Source organism: Heptranchias perlo, chromosome 7 (genome assembly GCF_035084215.1).
Source record: "Heptranchias perlo isolate sHepPer1 chromosome 7, sHepPer1.hap1, whole genome shotgun sequence".
NCBI lineage: Eukaryota > Metazoa > Chordata > Chondrichthyes > Hexanchiformes > Hexanchidae > Heptranchias > Heptranchias perlo.
In genome coordinates this window covers 98,688,568-98,710,187 of record NC_090331.1, presented here as the reverse complement: position 1 = coordinate 98,710,187, position 21,620 = coordinate 98,688,568, and the positions used below count along the sequence as shown (strand labels likewise).

General features: G+C 47.8%; 1 protein-coding gene across 1 annotated transcript; it reads right to left on the bottom strand.

The window, feature by feature from the left end:
• Positions 1–3,305: 3,305 nt before the first annotated feature.
• Positions 3,306–19,654, bottom strand: adprh (ADP-ribosylarginine hydrolase). Its single transcript, XM_067988156.1, has 3 exons — positions 19,258–19,654; positions 13,850–14,210; positions 3,306–4,439 (listed from the first exon to the last, which is right to left on the bottom strand). The coding sequence occupies exons 1-3, from the start codon at positions 19,574–19,576 to the stop codon at positions 3,989–3,991; spliced, it is 1,131 nt and encodes a 376-aa protein (XP_067844257.1). The 5' UTR covers positions 19,577–19,654; the 3' UTR covers positions 3,306–3,988.
• Positions 19,655–21,620: the final 1,966 nt, after the last annotated feature.

Sequence of the window (21,620 nt, the reverse complement as noted above, 5' to 3'; positions counted from 1 at the left end):
GTGTTTATCAATCCCTCCGATTGGTCCCTCGTGTTTATCAATCCCTCCGATAGGTCCCTCGTGTTTATCAATCCCTCCGATAGGTCCCTCATGTTTATCAATCCCTCCGATAGGTCCCTTGTGTTTATCAATCCCTCCGATAGGTCCCTTGTGTTTATCAATCCCTCCGATTGGTCCCTCGTGTTTATCAATCGCTCCAATAGGTCCCTCGTGTTTATCAATCCCTCCGATTGGTCCCTCGTGTTTATCAATCCCTCCGATTGGTCCCTCGTGTTTATCAATCCCTCCGATAGGTCCCTCGTGTTTATCAATCCCTCCGATAGGTCCCTCATGTTTATCAATCCCTCCGATAGGTCCCTTGTGTTTATCAATCCCTCCGATAGGTCCCTTGTGTTTATCAATCCCTCCGATTGGTCCCTTGTGTTTATCAATCCCTCCGATAGGTCCCTTGTGTTTATCAATCCCTCCGATTGGTCCCTCGTGTTTATCAATCCCTCCGATAGGTCCCTTGTGTTTATCAATCCCTCCGATTGGTCCCTCGTGTTTATCAATCCCTCCGATAGGTCCCTTGTGTTTATCAATCCCTCCGATTGGTCCCTCGTGTTTATCAATCCCTCCGATAGGTCCCTTGTGTTTATCAATCCCTCCGATTGGTCCCTTGTGTTTATCAATCCCTCCGATTGGTCCCTTGTGTTTATCAATCGCTCCAATAGGTCCCTCGTGTTTATCAATCCCTCCAATAGGTCCCTCGTGTTTATCAATCCCTCCGATTGGTCCCTTGTGTTTATCAATCCCTCCGATAGGTCCCTCGTGTTTATCAATCCCTCCGATTGGTCCCTTGTGTTTATCAATCGCTCCAATAGGTCCCTCGTGTTTATCAATCGCTCCAATAGGTCCCTCGTGTTTATCAATCCCTCCGATTGGTCCCTCGTGTTTATCAATCCCTCCGATTGGTCCCTTGTGTTTATCAATCCCTCCAATAGGTCCCTCGTGTTTATCAATCCCTCCGATTGGTCCCTCGTGTTTATCAATCCCTCCGATTGGTCCCTAGTGTTTATCAATCCCTCCAATAGGTCCCTCGTGTTTATCAATCCCTCCAATAGGTCCCTCGTGTTTATCAATCCCTCCGATTGGTCCCTCATGTTTATCAATCCCTCCGATTGGTCCCTTGTGTTTATCAATCCCTCCGATAGGTCCCAATTTGTTGTTCAATCATTCTGATTGGTCCCAGTGTGTTGATCAATTGGTCAATCGTTCTGACAGCTCCCACGGTGGTTATCAATCGCTCTGATGGGTCCCAGTGTTTTTAACGATCCCTCTGATTAGTTATAGTATGTTTATTAATCCCTCTCGATTGGTCAAAGGTTGATTATTCATTCTTCAGATAGGTCCCTGTGTGTTCATCAATCCCTCTGATTGGTCCCACTGTGTTTATCCAACGTTCTGATAGGTCCCAGATTGTTTATCAAGCCCTCTGATTGGCCCCAGTTTGTTTATCAAGGGTCTGATCGGTCCCATTCTGCTTATCAATCCCTCTGACAGAGCCCAGTGTGTGTATCCATCTCTCTGATTGATAAATAAACTGGGACCTATCACTCTGAAACATCCCAGTGTGTTTATCAAAGCCCCTGATAGCTCCCAGTGTGTTTATCAAACCCCCTGATAGGTCCCTCTGTGTTTATCAAACCCCCTGATAGGTCCCTCTGTGTTTATCAAACCCCCTGATAGGTCCCAGTGTGTTTATCAATCTCTCTGTTTGCTCACAGTGCTTTTATTCATTCTTCTGATAGGTCACAGTGATTTCATCAATCCCTCTCAACCCCTTATTCTGAGACTGTGACCCTGGTTCTAGATTCCCCAGTCAGGGGAAACATCCTCCCTGCATCTACCCTGTCAAGCCCTGTAAGAATTTAGTATGTTTCAATGAGATCACCTCTCATTCTTCTAAACTCTAGAGAATACAGGTCTAGTCTACTCAATCTCTCCTCATACGACAATCTCGCCATCCCAGGAATCAGTCTGGTGAACCTTTGTTGCACTCCCTCTATGGCAAGTTTATCCTTTCTTCAGTAAGGAGATCAAAATTGGACACAATACTCCAGGTGTGGTCTCACCAAGGCCCTGTATAATTGCAGTAAGACATCTTGACTCCTGTACTCAAATCCTCTTGGAATGAAAGCCAACATACCATTTGCCTTCCTAACTGCTTGCTGCACCTGCATGTTTGCTTTCAGTGACTCATGTTCAATGACACCTAGGTCCCTTTGAACACCAACATTTCCCAATCTCTCACCATTTAAAAAATACTCTGCATTTCTGTTTTTCCTACCAAAGTGGATAACTTCACATTTTTCCACATTATATTCCATCTGCCATGTTCTTGCCCACTCACTTAGCCTGTCTATATCCACTTGAAGCCTCTTTGCATCCTCCTCACAACTCACATTCCCACCTAGTTTTGTGTCATCAGCAAACTTGGAAATATTACATTTGGTCCCCTCATCCAAATCATTGATATAGATTGTGAATAGCTGGGGCCCAAGCACTGATCCCTGCGGTACCCCACTAGTCACAGTCTGCCAACCTGAAAAAGACCCGTTTATTCCTACTCTCTGTTTTCTGCCTGTTAACCAGTTCTCAATCCATGCCAGTATATTACCCCCAATCCCATGTGTTCTAACTTTGTTCACCAACCTCCTGTGTGGGACCTTATCGAAAGCCTTCTGAAAATCCAAATACACCACATCCACTGGTTCCTCCTTATATATTCTACTAGTTACATCCTCAAAGATCTCCAATAGGTTTTCCAAACATGATTTCCCTTTCATAAATCCATGTTGACTCTGCCAAATCCTATTATTATTTTCTAAGTGTCCTGTTATCACATCCTTTATAATAGATTCTAGCATTTTCCCCACTACTGATGTCAGGCTAACCGGTCTGTAGTTCCCTGTTTTCTCTCTCTCTCTCCTTTTTTAAATAGTGTGGTTACATTTGCCAACCTCCAATCTGCAGGAACCGTTCCAGAATCTATAGAATTTTGGAAGATGACCACCAATGCATCCACTATCTCTGTAACCACCTCTTTCAAATCCCTGGGATGTAGATCATCAGGTCCTTGGGATTTATTGACTTTCAGTCCCATTAATTTCTCTAGTACTATTTTTTTTTTTACTAATACTAATTTCTTTCAGTCCCTCATTCTCACCAGACCCTTGGTTCTCCAGTATTTCTGGTCAGAGAGGGGAAGGAAGGGGAGAGAGGGGAAGAAACAAATAAAAACAAGTACACTTCCTAAACCCCAGTCAGTTACATTTTGCATTTTATTCAGTGGAAATCAAGCTATTAATTTTATATAAGCAGCAAAAATAGTGCAGATTCCTGACCTGAGGGAGTTTCTCACTGCCCCTTTCAATTTGCTTCATCACAAAAGAATGACTTGCTCACTCCCTTTGATTATTAATTGCATACAGGAGGGGAGAAAGGAACAGAGGGACATGGGGGCAGGGTGGGAAGACGAGGAGTAGGCTCATGTGAAGTAGGAACACCAGCTTAGACCAGCTGCTCGAATGGTCTCGTTCTGTGTTCTAGATTTAATAATCATTCCCCTCCAGCAGGGACAAAATACCTGTGATCATTGAAACAAAAATGCTGCAGATTAAGACTCCCTGCCTTTTCTCTGCAGTTCCAAGAGGGAGTGCAACCTGTACTCCAGGACCTGCAGTAAAATAAGCAATGGGTAATATGTCCCACAAAATGATTCTCCTTCCACCACTTACCCCCTCCCCATCCCAGAGGAAGACTGCTTGGCCTCTCTCATCACCTCTCCCTTACCACAGTACAGTCTGGGAACTCAATCTCCCCCATCCCTCCACCCAGCTAGGTTTCTGACTTGTTACATATTATTTTTAAACAACAGCTCAAACAATCAACGGGCAGCACAGCAGAGTGCTTTTCCAGTTAATTAAAAGGCAATGCTTTACAGGGTTCAACAGCAGCCTTCCTGAGCATCGCATGTCATCTGATCCTTATTTAATGAGTGAGAACCTGGGTGGCTTAAATAGAACAATTTCTCAGCCAGTGATTCCAGCCTGCTGCGATACTCTAGACCATTGTGGTTGGATTTGGGAACCTGGTCAAAGCCATACATCGCTCCCCACCATGCTGCGGCTATGGCACCAGTAGAATCGTTATCACCGCCGTGGAAAACCCCCCTGTGGCAGAGCTCTTCCCAGGAATTGCCGGACCCCAGGATGGCATCGTAAGCTATCATGGGGGCATCGTGTCCACTAGCACCACCCCAGCCCGCATAGCTGAGGGAGCTGTAGAATTTGTCACGTTTCGTGACATCGTAATCCTTGGGGAATGTCGGCTTGGATACCCCATCCGCAATGCCCCTCTCCTGAAGGTACTTATTCCATTGGTCTTCAAAGTACGACCTGAAATTAAATGAATAGGAGATAATTATTCACCTTGAAAGGGGAATACTGCCAGGTTTTTTTCCTTATGTTCCATGTCAAGGTGGTTAGATTTTACAAAATCTGAAATACTTTGCAGTTAAACAAAATTAGAACATTTTTACTTAAGAAAAGAACTTGAAATCCAGTTTTCCAAATATTAGCTGTTACAGGATTTCACAAAGTTTGGTTGTGTGCAACGAGCGTGCGGTTTCAGTCATCCCAGAGTGCGAGGACGAGTGACCACTCTCACCGGCAAGTGGAAGAAGTTTAAAACTGTCACAAATATTCTCTGTCACACTTCAGGCATTGCACATGGATACCACAAATTAGTGTCACACTTGCACTTCATTGGCTCAAATATCACATTCAAAAATATATTGCCAAATTACAACTAAACAGGCAGTCAACACTCACTCCCAGAGCTCATAACACACCCGGTCAACACTCACTCCCAGAGCTCATAACACACCCGGTCAACACTCACTCCCAGAGCTCATAACACACCCGGTCAACACTCACTCCCTGGGCTCAAAACACACCCGGTCAACACTCACTCCCTGGGCTCAAAACACACCCGGTCAACACTCACTCCCAGAGCTCATAACACACCCGGTCAACACTCACTCCCAGAGCTCATAACACACCCGGTCAACACTCACTCCCAGAGCTCATAACACACCCGGTCAACACTCACTCCCTGGGCTCAAAACACACCCGGTCAACACTCACTCCCTGGGCTCAAAACACACCCAGTCAACACTCACTCCCAGAGCTCATAACACACCCGGTCAACACTCACTCCCTGGGCTCAAAACACACCCGGTCAACACTCACTCCCAGAGCTCATAACACACCCGGTCAACACTCACTCCCAGAGCTCATAACACACCCGGTCAACACTCACTCCCTGGGCTCATAACACACCCGGTCAACACTCACTCCCTGGGCTCAAAACACACCCGGTCAACACTCACTCCCAGAGCTCATAACACACCCGGTCAACACTCACTCCCAGAGCTCATAACACACCCGGTCAACACTCACTCCCAGAGCTCATAACACACCCGGTCAACACTCACTCCCTGTGCTCATAACACACCCGGTCAACACTCACTCCCAGAGCTCATAACACACCCAGTCAACACTCACTCCCAGAGCTCATAACACACCCGGTCAACACTCACTCCCAGAGCTCATAACACACCCAGTCAACACTCACTCCCAGAGCTCATAACACACCCGGTCAACACTCACTCCCTGTGCTCATAACACACCCGGTCAACACTCACTCCCAGAGCTCATAACACACCCAGTCAACACTCACTCCCTGGGCTCATAACACACCCGGTCAACACTCGCTCCCTGTGCTCATAACACACCCGGTCAACACTCACTCCCTGTGCTCATAACACACCCGGTCAACACTCGCTCCCTGTGCTCATAACACACCCGGTCAACACTCACTCCCTGTGCTCATAACACACCCGGTCAACACTCACTCCCTGTGCTCATAACACACCCGGTCAACACTCACTCCCAGAGCACATAACACACCCGGTCAACACTCACTCCCAGAGCACATAACACACCCGGTCAATACTCGCTCCCAGGGCTCCTAAATGAAGGGTGACCACTTGTGTGAGTTGCCCACTACTTGTGGGCATGTACATTAATCAAAAGCTGCAGCTTCAGAATAAGGGCACAGAATATTGAAGGTGGAGGGAAAAAAAAGATTTGAGCTCACCATCTTACGACACAGGTCATTGTCCTGAATTAATAAGCAATAAAGTCACTTTAACTCACCTGTGGTATTGTGACACAGACCTGGCATCTCATGAGCCTCGAGGCTTGTCCGAGGCTGAAGTTTGCCTCCTTGAAAATGTTATTTTACTGCCCTGGCCATATCCTCAGTCTTGAGAGGTACAGAATAAATTATGTGATAAGAACATAAGAACATAAGAAATAGGAGCAGGAGTGGGCCAATCGGCCCCTCGAGCCTGCTCCGCCATTCAATAAGATCATGGCTGATCTGATCCTAACCTCAAATCTAAATTCATGTCCAATTTCCTGCCCGCTCCCCGTAACCCCTAATTCCCTTTACTTCTAGGAAACTGTCTATTTCTGTTTTAAATTTATCTAATGATGTAGCTTCCACAGCTTCCTGGGGCAGCAAATCCCACAGACCTACAACCCTCTGAGTGAAGAAGTTTCTCCTCATCTCAGTTTTGAAAGAGCAGCCCCTTATTCTAAGATTATGCCCCCTAGTTCTAGTTTCACCCATCCTTGGGAACATCCTTACTGCATCCACCCGATCAAGCCCCTTCACAATCTTATATGTTTCAATAAGATCGCCTCTCATTCTTCTGAACTCCAATGAGTAGAGTCCCAATCTACTCAACCTCTCCTCATATGTCCGCCCCCTCATCCCCGGGATTAACCGAGTGAACCTTCTTTGTACTGCCTCGAGAGCAAGTATGTCTTTTCTTAAGTATGGAGACCAAAACTGTATGCAGTATTCCAGGTGCAGTCTCACCAATACCTTATATAACTGCAGCAATACCTCCCTGTTTTTATATTCTATCCCCCTAGCAATAAAAGCCAACATTCCGTTGGCCTTCTTGATCACCTGCTGCACCTGCAAACTAACTTTTTGATTTTCTTGCACTCGGACCCCCAGATCCCTTTGTACTGCAGTACTTTCCAGTCTCTTGCCATTAAGATAATAACTTGCTCTCTGATTTTTCCTGCCAAAGTGCATAACCTCACATTTTCCAATATTGTATTGCATCTGCCAAATCTCCGCCCACTCACCCAGCCTGTCTATATCCCCCTGTTGGTTTTTTATGTCCTCCTCACTCTCCACTTTCCCTCCCATCTTTGTATCATCTGCAAACTTTGATATGTTACACTCGGTCCCCTCCTCCAAATCGTTAATATAGATTGTAAAGAGTTGGGGACCCAGCACCGACCCCTGCGGAACACCACTGGCTACTGGTTGCCAGTCCGAGAATGAAACATTTATCCCAATTCTCTGCTTCCTGTTAGATAACCAATCCTCCACCCATGCCAGAATATTACCCCCAATCCAGTGATTCTTCATCTTGAGCAATAATCTTTTATGTGGCACCTTGTCGAATGCCTTCTGGAAGTCTAAATACACTACGTCCACTGGTTCCCCTTTATCCACCCTGTTCGTTATGTCCTCAAAGAACTCAAGCAAATTTGTCAGACATGACTTCCCCTTCGTAAAGCTATGCTGACTTTGTCCTATTAAATTATGTTTATCCAAATGTTCTGCTACTGTCTCCAAAGTGAATCCAAAGAGCTTCTACAAATACATAAAGGGCAAAAGGGTAACTAGGGAGAGAGTAGGGCCTCTTAAGGATCAACAAGGTCATCTATGTGCGGAACCACAAGAGATGGGTGAGATCCTGAATGAATATTTCACATCGGTATTTACGGTTGAGAAAGGCATGGATGTTAGGGAACTTGGGGAAATAAATAGTGATGTCTTGAGGAGTGTGCATATTACAGAGAGGGAGGTGCTGAAAGTCTTAACGCACATCAAGGTAGATAAATCTCCGGGACCTGATGAAATGTATCCCAGGACGTTATGGGAGGTTAGGGAGGAAATTGCGGGTCCCCTAGCAGAGATATTTGAATCATCCACCGCTACAGGTGAGGTGCCTGAAGATTGGAGGGTAGCAAATGTTGTGCCTTTGTTTAAGAAGGGCGGCAGGGAAAAGCCTGGGAACTACAGACCAGTGAGCCTGACATCTGTAGTGGGTAAGTTGTTAGAGGGTATTCTGAGGGACAGGATCTACAGGCATTTGGAGAGGCAGGGACTAATTAGGAACAGTCAGCATGGTTTTGTGAGAGGAAAATCATGTCTCACGAATTTGATTGAGTTTTTTGAAGGGGTAACCAAGAAGATAGATGAGGGCTGTGCAGTAGACGTGGTCTACATGGACTTCAGCAAAGCATTTGACAAGGTACCGCATGGTAGGTTGTTACATAAGGTTAAATCTCATGGGATCCAAGGTGAGGTAGCCAATTGGATACAAAATTGGCTTGACGACAGAAGACAGAGGGTGGTTGTCGAGGGTTGTTTTTCAAACTGGAGGCCTGTGTCCAGCGGTGTGCCTCAGGGATCGGTGCTGGGTCCGCTGTTATTTGTTACTTATATTAATGATTTGGATGAGAATTTAGGAGGCATGGTTAGTAAGTTTGCAGATGACACCAAGATTGGTGGCATTGTGGACAGTGAAGAAGGTTATCTGGGATTGCAACGGGATCTTGATAAATTGGGCCAGTGGGCCGATGAATGGCAGATGGAGTTTAATTTAGATAAATGTGAGGTGATGCATTTTGGTAGATCGAATCGGGCCAGGACCTACTCCGTTAATGGTAGGGCGTTGGGGAGAGTTATAGAACAAAGAGATCTGGGAGTACAGGTTCATAGCTCCTTGAAAGTGGAGTCACAGGTGGATAGGGTGGTGAAGAAGGCATTCAGCATGCTTGGTTTCATTGGTCAGAACATTGAATGCAGGAGTTGGGATGTCTTGTTGAAGTTGTACAGGGCATTGGTGAGGCCACACTTGGAGTACTGTGTACAGTTCTGGTCACCCTATTATAGAAAGGATATTATTAAACTAGAAAGAGTGCAGAAAAGATTTACTAGGATGCTACCGGGACTTGATGGTTTGACTTACAGGGAGAGGTTAGACAGACTGGGACTTTTTTCCCTGGAGAGTAGGAGGTTAAGGGGTGATCTTATAGAAGTCTATAAAATAATGAGGGGCATAGATAAGGTCGATAGTCAAAATCTTTTCCCAAAGGTAGGGGAGTCTATAACGAGGGGGCATAGATTTAAGGTGAGAGGGGAGAGATACAAAAGGGTCCAGAGGGGCAATTTTTTCACTCAAAGGGTGGTGAGTGTCTGGAACGAGCTGCCAGAGGCAGTAGTAGAGGCGGGTACAATTTTGTCTTTTAAAAAGCATTTGGACAATTACATGGGTAAGATGGGTATAGAGGGATATGGGCCAAGTGCAGGCAATTGGGACTAGCTTAGTGGCATAAACTGGGCAACATGGACATGTTGGGCCGAAGGGCCTGTTTCCATGTTGTAACTTCTATGATTCTATAATAATAGACTCCAAAATTTTACCCACCACAGATGTTAGGCTAACTGGTCTATAATTTCCAGCCTTCTGCCTACTACCCTTTTTAAATAAGGGTGTTACATTAGCAGTTTTCCAATCTGCCGGGACATTTGCCGAGTCCAGAGAATTTTGGAAAATTATTACCAAAGCATCCACAATCCCTACTGCCACTTCCCTCAAGACCATAGAATGTAAGCCATCAGGTCCAGGGGATTTATCCGCCTTGAGTCCCATTAATTTACTGAGTACCAATTCCTTAGTGATTTTAATCGTATTTAGCTCCTCCCCCCCTAGAGCCCCCTGTTTGTCCAGTGTTGGGATATTCTTAGCGTCCTCTACCGTAAAGACTGAAACAAAATATTTGTTCAGCATTTTTGCCATCTCCATGTTTCCCACCATTAATTTCCCGGTCTCATCCTCTAAGGGACCTACGTTTGCCTTAGCCACCCTTTTTCTTTTTATATAACTATAGAAACTCTTGCTATCTGTTTTTATATTTTTTGCTAATTTATTTTCATAATCTATCTTCCCTTTCTTAATCAATCCTTTCGTTACTTTTTGCTGTCTTTTGAAGACTTCCCAATCTTCTATCCTCCCACTACGTTTGGCTACCTTATATGTCCTTGTTTTTAGTCGGATACTATCCTTAATTTCATTACTTAGCCACGGATGGCTGTCATTTCTTTTACACCCTTTTTTCCTCAGTGGGATATATTTTTTTTGAAAGTTGCTCATTTACCATCTTACCCTTTAATCTATTTTCTCAGTCCACTTTAATCAATTCCACTCTCATACCATCATAGTCTCCTTTATTCAAGCTCAGTACACTTGTTTGAGAACCAACCTTCTCACCCTCTAATTGGATATTGAATGTAGCCATGTTATGGTCACTCATTAAGTGGCATAGATAAGGTAGATAGTCAAAATCTTTTCCCAAAGGTAGGGGAGTCTATAACGAGGGGGCATAGATTTAAGGTGAGAGGGGAGAGATACAAAAGGGTCCAGAGGGGCAATTTTTTCACTCAAAGGGTGGTGAGTGTCTGGAACGAGCTGCCAGAGGCAGTAGTAGAGGCGGGTACAATTTTGTCTTTTAAAAAGCATTTGGACAGTTACATGGGTAAGATGGGTATAGAGGGATATGGGCCAAGTGCAGGCAATTGGGACTAGCTTAGTGATATAAACTGGGCGACATGGACATGTTGGGCCGAAGGGCCTGTTTCCATGTTGTAAACTTCTATGATTCATTCCAAGGGGATCCTTAACTAGGACATTATTAATTAATCCTGGCTCATTACACAGGACCAGGTCCAAGGTTGCTTGCCCCCTTGTAGGATCATTTACATACTGCTCCAGAAATCCATCCCTAATACACTCAATAAACTCTTCCTCAAGGCTGCCCTGCCCAATTTGATTTGTCCAGTTAATATGATAGTTAAAATCCCCCATAATTATAGATGTTCCCTTATTACATGCCCCGACTATTTCCTGATTAATACTTCTTCCAGCAGAGTTGCAACTATTAGGAGGCCTATATACTACGCCCACTAGTGTTTTTTTCCCCTTATTATTCCTTATCTCTACCCAAACTGTTTCATTACCCTGATCCTTTGTCCCAATATCTTTTCTCTGTATTACAGTGATTCCTTCCTTTATTAACATAGCCACCCCACCTCCCCTTCCTTCCTGCCTGTCCTTCCTGATGGAATTAAATATGCCAGGGTATTTAACAGTCGTTGTCACCCTGCAGCCATGTTTCTGTAATGGCCACAAGATCATACCCATACGTAGTTATTTGTGCCGTTAACTGATCCATTTTGTTACGAATGCTACGTGCATTCAGATAAAGAACTTTCAAATATGTTTTGTGACACTTAGTTCCTGCTTTTTCCTTTATTAACACTTTACCTTTTTCTCCATACCTTCTGTCCCTTCCTGACACGCTTTCCTCTGTCTCCCTGCTCAGGTTCCCAACCCCCTGCCACAGCTTTGATGCTGGGTTAATTGCCTTATGCCTTCTAGTTTCTATTTTTTCTGTCGTGCCTAAAGTACACTTTCTTTCTGCTGCTCTACGCTTTTCCCTTTCACTTGTTCTTGAACAACTGTTTGTACTATTTGTATTGTAGATTTCCCCTGGGTCTTCCCCTCTCTTGCTGCTCTCAACTTTACTCCCTTCTGACTCCCCGCTCAGGTTCCCATCCCCCTGCCACTCTAGTTTAAACCTTCCCCAACAGCACTAGCAAACACCCCCACGAGGACATTGGTCCCAGTCCTGCTTGGGTGTAACCCGTCCCGCTTGTACAGGTCCCAATGTCCCAGGAATCTAAATCCCTCCCTCCTACACCATCCCTGCAGCCACGCATTCATCCTGTCTATTCTCCTGTTCCTATACTCACTAGCACGTGGCACCGGTAGTAATCCTGAGATCACTACCTTTGAAGTCCTGCTTTTTAATTTATCTCCTAACTCCTTAAATTCGCCTTGCAGGACCTCATCCCTTTTTTTTAACCTATGTCGTTGGTACCAATATGGACCAGCCAACACAGGCAGCTTTCGTCCCATTCTGATCAAGCTTTCCTATATTTGTATAAAACTATTAAATTTTGAAGTTTGACCATTGCTGGTACGGTAGATATTATGTGTCCAACTGAAGTTCTCAATGTCTGGAGTACACGCTGACACTCTGACCGGGTATCCCTCTCATTTTCCACATTCACCTGAGGAAGGAGGAAGCCTCCGAAAGCTTGTGAATTTCAAATAAAATTGCTGGACTATAACTTGGTGTTGTCAAATTGTTTACAAATGTGGAATGTCAGCGGTTGCCCTGGATTGACAGCACGTAACTCAGCAAAGCACAGAATGAATTACGAGTGCGGCCCTGGGTGTGGCCTTTATTCACTGCACCACTGGGGAAACTCAGCTCCACCAAGTACAGGCTCACTAAATAATTACAGGGCAGTAAAGCTATTCATCTAAATTCAGCAGTCCAAAAAGAATTTGAAGTTCCTTCTTGCAGCATCTAAATATTTCTTCAATCATTCCAGTGTGTTTGTCCCTGCTCTTCTCTCTGGGAGCCCAAACCACGTGTCAATCACTGTGCAGGAACTTCCTGGGATGATTCCTAGATTTACCTTTGACTGGTTTAAACCCATCTCACTCCAGATTGACCTTTTCCACACTGTTAATGATCTTGCCTGTGAGATCACCCCTCAGACATCTCCTCACCTCCTCTCAAGACTGAAGTCAATGGAGAAGGAAGTGTGGCCGGTACAGAACAGGTGGCCGATTCACTACTGCCTGTTTGTGCCCCCACTGAAGTTGAATTTTATCTCCCCGCCCCCCCCGGCCAAGTCTCCTCAGCCTTTCCCTCTAACTCAGACCCACTAGGAATCAGCCTCGTGACTTTTCACTCTCTCAAAGTAAAAGGTACAAAACTCTAGGAAAATATCAAAAAAGTTCAGTGCCAATTTTCAGTCACTTTTTTTTGTAATTCTGGCATTTTTCTCTCTGGACCCTTCACATTTAATTGGAAAATAAATAGGAGTTTTTATATATGGCAAACGCATACATGGGAACTGGAGGACCGTGGGATATTTGTCTTCTGGTGTAGTTATTTATTGATCTAGTTGCTAACTGAAGACAATATCCAGCTTTCACTGTATTTGAAAGACACTGGTGTGTTGTATATGCAAACACAGCAGCCTCACAGCAAAATCTAGCAATCAGATGAAATCAGCTTTTGGTGCTGGTGGTTGAGGTTGAGGAAAACATAATTGGCCATAAGGCCGGGAGAGCTCCCCTGCTCCTCTCTGAATAGTGCCATGCTTCTTATAACATTCAGCTGAAGCATCAAGGCCGGCTGACGGGGGCCTTGGTCAAACAGCTCAACCAAAGGACAATGAGTTGCCCCTCTCTGACAGCTTGGATTGTGAGCTTCAATCCATTACCTGCTGACCCACAGTCTTACCTCTTGGGCCAAGCTGACACAATGAGTAGTTGGAGTCCATCATATAAAGGATGAGCACATTTAGCAGCTCAACTCTATCTGCCAGACAAGTCGAGTCATTCCAACTAACCCGGAGATGTGGTGCAAGCAGTGAAAAGCAGCCTTGATAGGGAAGTGTGCTGAAACAATTAAAAAGGCAAGAGATTGTACAAACATCGGTTTAAAGATTTACAGGGTACAAGCCCCTACAAATGGAAAATGCACAGTGCAAGATTTACACCCACCATGCAGCCAGGTTTTCAGCAGTGTAGTGCTCAGCCTTTTCCACATAGCTCTTTGCTTTCTCCAACACCTCCATCAGGCCCTTTCCCCAGCTCTCCACAGGTTTCCCATTCACAGCGTATGCTGTGAACAATGCTGCAGCCACTGAGCCCAGGTAACCAGTGGGGTGGTGGTGAGTCATTCGGCCACTTTCCACAGCTACTTCAATCAGCTTCTCTAACTCATCGGGATGGGGGAATCGCAGTCCTATACACATGGCCCGCATTGCAGCACCACATCCGCCCCCTTTAGGATTGAATGGGATCTTCCACCCATCAGGAGAATCTGGTTTCAGTGATCTGACGGAATGGATGCACGTTATACCTGGCAAAAAGAAAACAGCAGATAAAGTACTCACTCAACATTAACCTTATTCACTAGAGAAATTCATTGCCTTTAAGGGTTTTTAACAGTGTGATGGGGCAAGTGGATGTGGGCATGCGGTCAGTTGCCCACATCAACTCGCCCCATCACACTCTAAAAATCATGTTCTCAAACCAAATCCAAATTATCAGGACTGTACACAAAATAATATCGTCTGTCACTGCACACTTATTTTACTTCTCTTCTGCAGGTCACCTACACTTCAAAAGTAATTCACTGGATTCGCCTGGGCAAAGTGATAAGGAGTTGTATGAATCCTTAATCTTCATATAGATGGATGAACCAAATTGGCAAAAGTAGTTTGGAGGGCAAGTTCATGGAATGCATTCGAGACAGTTTTCTAGAACAATATGTCGAGGAACCAAAAAGGGAACAGGTTATGTTAGATCTTACATTGTGTAATTAGTAATCTTACAGTTAAGGATTCTCTGAGGAAGAGTGATCATAATATGATGAATTTCAGATCGAGTTTGAGAGTGATATAATTAAGTCTGAAATTAGGGTCTTAAATTTAAACAAAGCTAATTATGTAGATATGAGGGATGAATTGGCTAAGGTAGATTGGGAAATTAGATTAAAGGGTATGACTGTAGATAAACAATGGCAAACATTCAAATAAATAATTCAATATTCTCAACGAATATACATTCCCTTGAGGAATAAAAACTCCATAGAAAATGTGATCCATCGGTGGCTAACTAGAGAAGTTAAGGATAGTATTAGATTAAAAGAAGAAACTTACAATGTTGCCAAAAAGAGTAGTGAGCCTGAGGATTGGGAGGGTTTTAGAAATCAGCAAATGATGACCAAGTATATGGAAATAGAGGGAGAAAATTGAATGAGAGTTAACTAGCAAGAAATATAAAAACAGATTGTAAGAGCTTCTACAAGGATGTAAAAAGGAAGAGATTAGCAAAAGTAAACGTGGGTCACTTAGAGGCTGAGACAGGAGAAATTATAACGGGGGAATCAGGAAATGGCAGAGACGTTAAACAAATATTTTGTATCTGTTCACAGTAGAAGACACAAAAACAGACCGGAAATAGTGGGGAACCAAGGGTCTAATGAGAGTGAGGAACTGAAAGTAATTAAGATTAGTAAAGAAAAAATACTGGAGAAACTAATGGGACTAAAAGCCGACAAATCCCCTGGACCTGATGGCCGACATCCTAGGGTTCTAAAAGAGGTGGCTGCAGAGATCGTGGATGCAGTGGTTTTGATCTTCCAAAATTCCCTTGATTCTAGAATGCCCCAGTGGATTGGAAGGTAGAAAATGTAACCCCGCTATTCAAGAAAGGAGGGAGAGAGAAAACAGGGAACTACAGGCCAGTTAGCCTGACATCAGTAGCAGGGAAAATGCTGGAATCCATTATTAAGGACGTGGTAACAGGGCACTTAGAAAATCATAATACGGTTAGGCAGAGTCAACACGGTTTTATGAAAGGGAAATCGTGTTTGACAAATTTATCAGAGTTTTTTTTGAGGGTGTAACTAGCAGGGTAGATAAAGGGGAACCAGTGGATGTCGTATATTTGGATTTTCAAAAGGCATTCGATAAGGTGCCACACAAGAGGTTGTTACACAAGGCAAGGGCTCATGGGATTGGGGGTAATATATTAGCATGGATAGAGGATTGGTTATAGGACAGAAAACAGAGTAGGGATAAACGGGTCATTTTCGGGTTGACAGATTGCGGCCAACACAGAGTGAACTGCTGAGAGTTTGGTAAGTGTGGGAGTTCGGTGCAGTGGGGGAAGGAGGTGCTGCTTTGCCTCGCTTTTCCTAACTTTTTCCCCAGAGCGGCAGTGGACCTGAGAGTAGAAGACTGAGATTGGGGAATAAAAGCAGCAGCAGACCTGCAACAAGAGACAACTACTGTGCGACGTCACAGGTGAGGCAGGAGAGTCCGAGAGGTGAGCACAGTATAAAAGGAGAGACCGAGAGCGGGAGGAGAGCCTGAGAGTCGAAGGCAAGTCATGGCAGCACAGCTCGCACCCGTGATATGCTCCTCCTGCACTATGTGGGAAGTCATGGACACTACCAGTGTCCCTGGCGACCACGTGTGCAGGAAGTGTGTCCAGCTGCAGCTACTGGCTAACCGTATTTCGGAGCTGGAGCTGCGGGTGGACTCACTGTGGAGCTTCCGCGATGCTGAGACTATCGTGGATAGCACGTTCAGTGAGGTGGTCACACCGCAGGTAAAGATTACACAGGCAGAAAGGAAATGGGTGACCGCCAGGCAGAGTAAAAGGACTTGGCAGGTAGAGCAGGAGTCCCCTGGAGCCATCTCCCTCTCAAACAGATATTCTGCTTTGGATACTGTTGGGGGAGATGGCTTATCAGGGGAATGCAGCAAGAGCCAGGTTCGGGGCACCACGGGTGACTCTGCTGCACAGGAGGGGAGGAAGAAGAGTGGCAGGGCTATAGTGATAGGGGATTCCATTGTAAGGGGAACAGATAGGCATTTCTGCGGCCGCAAACGAGACTCCAGGATGGTATGTTGCCTCCCTGGTGCTAGGGTCAAGGATGTCACGGAGCGGCTGCAGGGCATTCTGGAGGGGGAGGGTGAACAGCCAGTAGTCGTGGTCCATATTGGTACCAACGACATCGGTAAAAAAAAAAGGGATGAGGTCCTGCAAGGTGAATTTAAGGAGTTAGGAGATAAATTAAAAAACAGGACTTCAAAAGGTAGTGATCTCAGGATTACTACCGATGCCACGTGCTAGTGAGTATAGGAACAGGAGAATAGACAGGATGAATGTGTGGCTGCAGGGATGGTGTAGGAGGGAGGGATTTAGATTCCTGGGACATTGGGACCTGTACAAGCGGGACGGGTTACACCCGAGCAGGACCAGGACCAATGTCCTCGCGGGGGTGTTTGCTAGTGCTGTTGGGGAAGGTTTAAACTAGAGTGGCAGGGGGATGGGAACCTGAGCGGGGAGTCAGAAGGGAGTAAAGTTGAGAGCAGCAAGAGAGGGGAAGACCCAGGGGAAATCTACAATACAAATAGTACAAACAGTTGTTCAAGAACAAGTGAAAAGGAAAAGCGTAGAGCAGTGGAAAGAAAGTGTACTTTAGGCACGACAGATAAAATAAAAACGAGAAGGCGGAAGGCGATTAACCCAGCATCAAAGCTGAAGGTCAGGCTAGGGTGTGTGGCCCAACTAAGAGTTCTATTTAAAAATGCACGGAGTATAAGGAATAAATTAAATGAACTACAAGTTCAAATTCAAATTGGAGGGTATGACATGATAGCTATTACTGAGACATGGCTGCAGGATGGTCAGGATTGGGAACTAAATATACCGGGTTATAAGGTCTACAGGAGAGACAGGGAAAATGGAAGAGGGGGAGGAGTAACCTCAGTGATTAGAGATGAAATCACTTCAATGATAAAGGAGGATATAACGAGAGGTAAGCAGCCAACAGAGACCTTATGGGTTGAATTGAGAAATAGGAAAGGATCTAAGACTATAGTGGGAGTTGTATATAGGACCCCTGGCAGCAGCTCTGAAGTGCTAGATTGTATAAATGCAGAGATTAGACAAGCGTGTAAGAAAGGCATAGTGGTCTTAATGGGGGACTTTAACCTTCACATAGATTGGGAAAAGCAGACTAGCAACTGTCAGAAAGGTAGTGAATTTCTTGAGTGTATCCGGGATAGTTTTCTACAGCAGTATGTCCTAGAGGCAACAAGGGGGCAAGCCATACTAGATTTAGTAATGAGTAATGAACCAGATTTAGTTAACAGCTTAACTGTGCGTGAACATCTATCCAACAGTGATCATAACATGATCGAGTTCAATGTAGTGTTTGAAAGGGAAAAAAGTGAATCAGCTGTTAAGATTCTAGACTTGGGTAAGGCCGACTTCAATGGGATGAGACAGAGACTGTCCACAGTAAACTGGGCAAATCTGTTAATGGGTAAAACGACTGATGATCAGTGGGAAATGTTTAAAGAAACATTTAACGTGATACAGAATCGGTTTATACCCCTGAGGGGCAAGAACTCTACTTGCCAACAAAAACAGCCATGGACAACTAAAGAGGTAAGGGACAGTATAAGACATAAGGAAAGGGCATACAAAAAGGCAAAAAATAGCACAGATCCTGGCTATTGGGAAAGATACAAAGATCAACAAAGGGTCACAAAACAGATAGTAAGAGCTACAAAAAGAGAGTATGAAAAGAAACTTGCAAGGGATATCAAAACCAATACGAAGAACTTTTATAGTTATATTCGGAAAAAGAGGGTGGTCAGGAGCAGTGTTGGCCCCTCTCCCCTCTCCCTCTCCCCCTTTACCCGGGCCCCTCTCCCCCTGTACCCGGGCCCCTCTCCCCCTGTACCCGGGCCCCTCTCCCCCTGTACCCGGGCCCCTCTCCCCCTGTACCCGGGCCCCTCTCCCCCTGTACCCGGGCCCCTCTCCCCCTGTACCCGGGCCCCTCTCCCCCCTGTACCCGGGCCCCTCTCCCCTCTCCCTCTCCCCCCTGTACCCGCGCCCCTCTCCCCCTGTACCCGCGCCCCTCTCCCCCCTGTACCCGGGCCCCTCTCCCCCCTGTACCCGGGCCCCTCTCCCCCCTGTACCCGCGCCCCTCTCCCCCTGTACCCGCGCCCCTCTCCCCCCTGTACCCGGGCCCCTCTCCCCCCTGTACCCGGGCCCCTCTCCCCCCTGTACCCGGGCCCCTCTCCCTCCTGTACCCGGGCCCCTCTCCCCCCTGTACCCGGGCCCCTCTCCCCCCTGTACCCGGGCCCCTCTCCCCCCTGTACCCGGGCCCCTCTCCCCCCTGTACCCGGGCCCCTCTCCCCCTGTACCCGGGCCCCTCTCCCCCTGTACCCGGGCCCCTCTCCCCCTGTACCCGGGCCCCTCTCCCCCTGTACCCGGGCCCCTCTCCCCCTGTACCCGGGCCCCTCTCCCCCTGTACCCGGGCCCCTCTCCCCCTGTACCCGGGCCCCTCTCCCCCTTTACCCGGTCTCCCCCCCCTGTACCTGGGGCTCTCCCCTCCATGTCCTCCATGCTCTCCTGGTATTTACGGGCCATCCTCCGGTACAGCTCCTCCGGCCTCTCCTCGGGCCCTCGGGCCGCCGCCAGCGCCTCCGCGGTGGCCAAATGCATGACGGTGTCGTCGCTGACCCTCCAGCCCGACACACGGAGGCCCCGCAGGCCGCCCAGGGCCCGGAGCTCGGCGTGGATCCGCTCCCCGCTCCCACAGAACTCCCAGCGCTCGTTCCGGAACCCGAGCGCGTCCCCCGCGCCGCCCAGCACCAGGGCCGCCACATAGCGCTGGAGGAGAGCGGCCGCCATCATCACCACAGGCCGGGGACTGCCCGCGGCCCAGGCCCGGCCCCCGGACACTCCCCGCCCCCCGGGCCCGGCCCCCGGACACTCCCCGCCCCCGGACACTCCCCGTCCCCGCCCCCGGGCCCGGCCCCCGGACACTCCCCGCCCCCGGGCCCGGCCCCCGGCCCCCGGCCCCCGGACACTCCCCGTCCCCGCCCCCGGGCCCGGCCCCCGGACACTCCCCGCCCCCGCCCCCGGGCCCGGCCCCCAGGGTGAGAGTGGCCTCTCCTGATATTGGAGTGTGAGGGAGGGGTGAGAGGGGTCTCTCCTGATATTGGAGTGTGAGGGAGGGGTGAGAGGGGTCTCTCCTGATATTGGAGTGTGAGGGAGGGGTGAGAGGGGTCTCTCCTGATATTGGAGTGTGAGGGAGGGGTGAGAGGGGTCTCTCCTGATATTGGAGTGTGAGGGAGGGGTGAGAGGGGTCTCTCCTGATATTGGAGTGTGAGGGAGGGGTGAGAGGGGTCTCTCCTGATATTGGAGTGTGAGGGAGGGGTGAGAGGGGTCTCTCCTGATATTGGAGTGTGAGGGAGGGGTGAGAGGGGCCTCTCCTGATATTGGAGTGTGAGGGAGGGGTGAGAGGGGTCTCTCCGGATATTGGAGTGTGAGGGAGGGGTGAGAGGGGTCTCTCCTGATATTGGAGTGTGAGGGAGGGGTGAGAGGGGTCTCTCCTGATATTGGAGTGTGAGGGAGGGGTGAGAGGGGCCTCTCCTGATATTGGAGTGTGAGGGAGGGGTGAGAGGGGTCTCTCCTGATATTGGAGTGTGAGGGAGGGGTGAGAGGGGTCTCTCCTGATATTGGAGTGTGAGGGAGGGGTGAGAGGGGTCTCTCCTGATATTGGAGTGTGAGGGAGGGGTGAGAGGGGTCTCTCCTGATATTGGAGTGTGAGGGAGGGGTGAGAGGGGTCTCTCCTGATATTGGAGTGTGAGGGAGGGGTGAGAGGGGCCTCTCCTGATATTGGAGTGTGAGGGAGGGGTGAGAGGGGTCTCTCCTGATATTGGAGTGTGAGGGAGGGGTGAGAGGGGTCTCTCCTGATATTGGAGTGTGAGGGAGGGGTGAGAGGGGTCTCTCCTGATATTGGAGTGTGAGGGAGGGGTGAGAGGGGTCTCTCCTGATATTGGAGTGTGAGGGAGGGGTGAGAGGGGTCTCTCCTGATATTGGAGTGTGAGGGAGGGGTGAGAGGGGTCTCTCCTGATATTGGAGTGTGAGGGAGGGGTGAGAGGGGTCTCTCCTGATATTGGAGTGTGAGGGAGGGGTGAGAGGGGTCTCTCCTGATATTGGAGTGTGAGGGAGGGGTGAGAGGGGTCTCTCCTGATATTGGAGTGTGAGGGAGGGGTGAGAGGGGTCTCTCCTGATATTGGAGTGTGAGGGAGGGGTGAGAGGGGTCTCTCCTGATATTGGAGTGTGAGGGAGGGGTGAGAGGGGCCTCTCCTGATATTGGAGTGTGAGGGAGGGGTGAGAGGGGTCTCTCCGGATATTGGAGTGTGAGGGAGGGGTGAGAGGGGTCTCTCCTGATATTGGAGTGTGAGGGAGGGGTGAGAGGGGTCTCTCCTGATATTGGAGTGTGAGGGAGGGGTGAGAGGGGCCTCTCCTGATATTGGAGTGTGAGGGAGGGGTGAGAGGGGTCTCTCCTGATATTGGAGTGTGAGGGAGGGGTGAGAGGGGTCTCTCCTGATATTGGAGTGTGAGGGAGGGGTGAGAGGGGTCTCTCCTGATATTGGAGTGTGAGGGAGGGGTGAGAGGGGTCTCTCCTGATATTGGAGTGTGAGGGAGGGGTGAGAGGGGTCTCTCCTGATATTGGAGTGTGAGGGAGGGGTGAGAGGGGTCTCTCCTGATATTGGAGTGTGAGGGAGGGGTGAGAGGGGTCTCTCCTGATATTGGAGTGTGAGGGAGGGGTGAGAGGGGTCTCTCCTGATATTGGAGTGTGAGGGAGGGGTGAGAGGGGTCTCTCCTGATATTGGAGTGTGAGGGAGGGTGAGAGGGGTCTCTCCGGATATTGGAGTGTGAGGGAGGG

Bases quoted from the DNA above. Each gene is read 5' to 3' on its own strand.
- adprh (XM_067988156.1), bottom strand. From the start codon at position 19,576: ATGATGGCGGCCGCTCTCCTCCAGCGCTATGTGGCGGCCCTGGTGCTG. The intron at 14,211-19,257 runs GTACAGGGGGGG...TCTTTTTGCCAG, and splicing joins CATGGAGGGGAGAGCCCCAG to GTATAACGTGCATCCATTCC. The intron at 4,440-13,849 runs GTGGGTGTAAAT...ATTTAATTTCAG, and splicing joins GCTGAAAACCTGGCTGCATG to GTCGTACTTTGAAGACCAAT.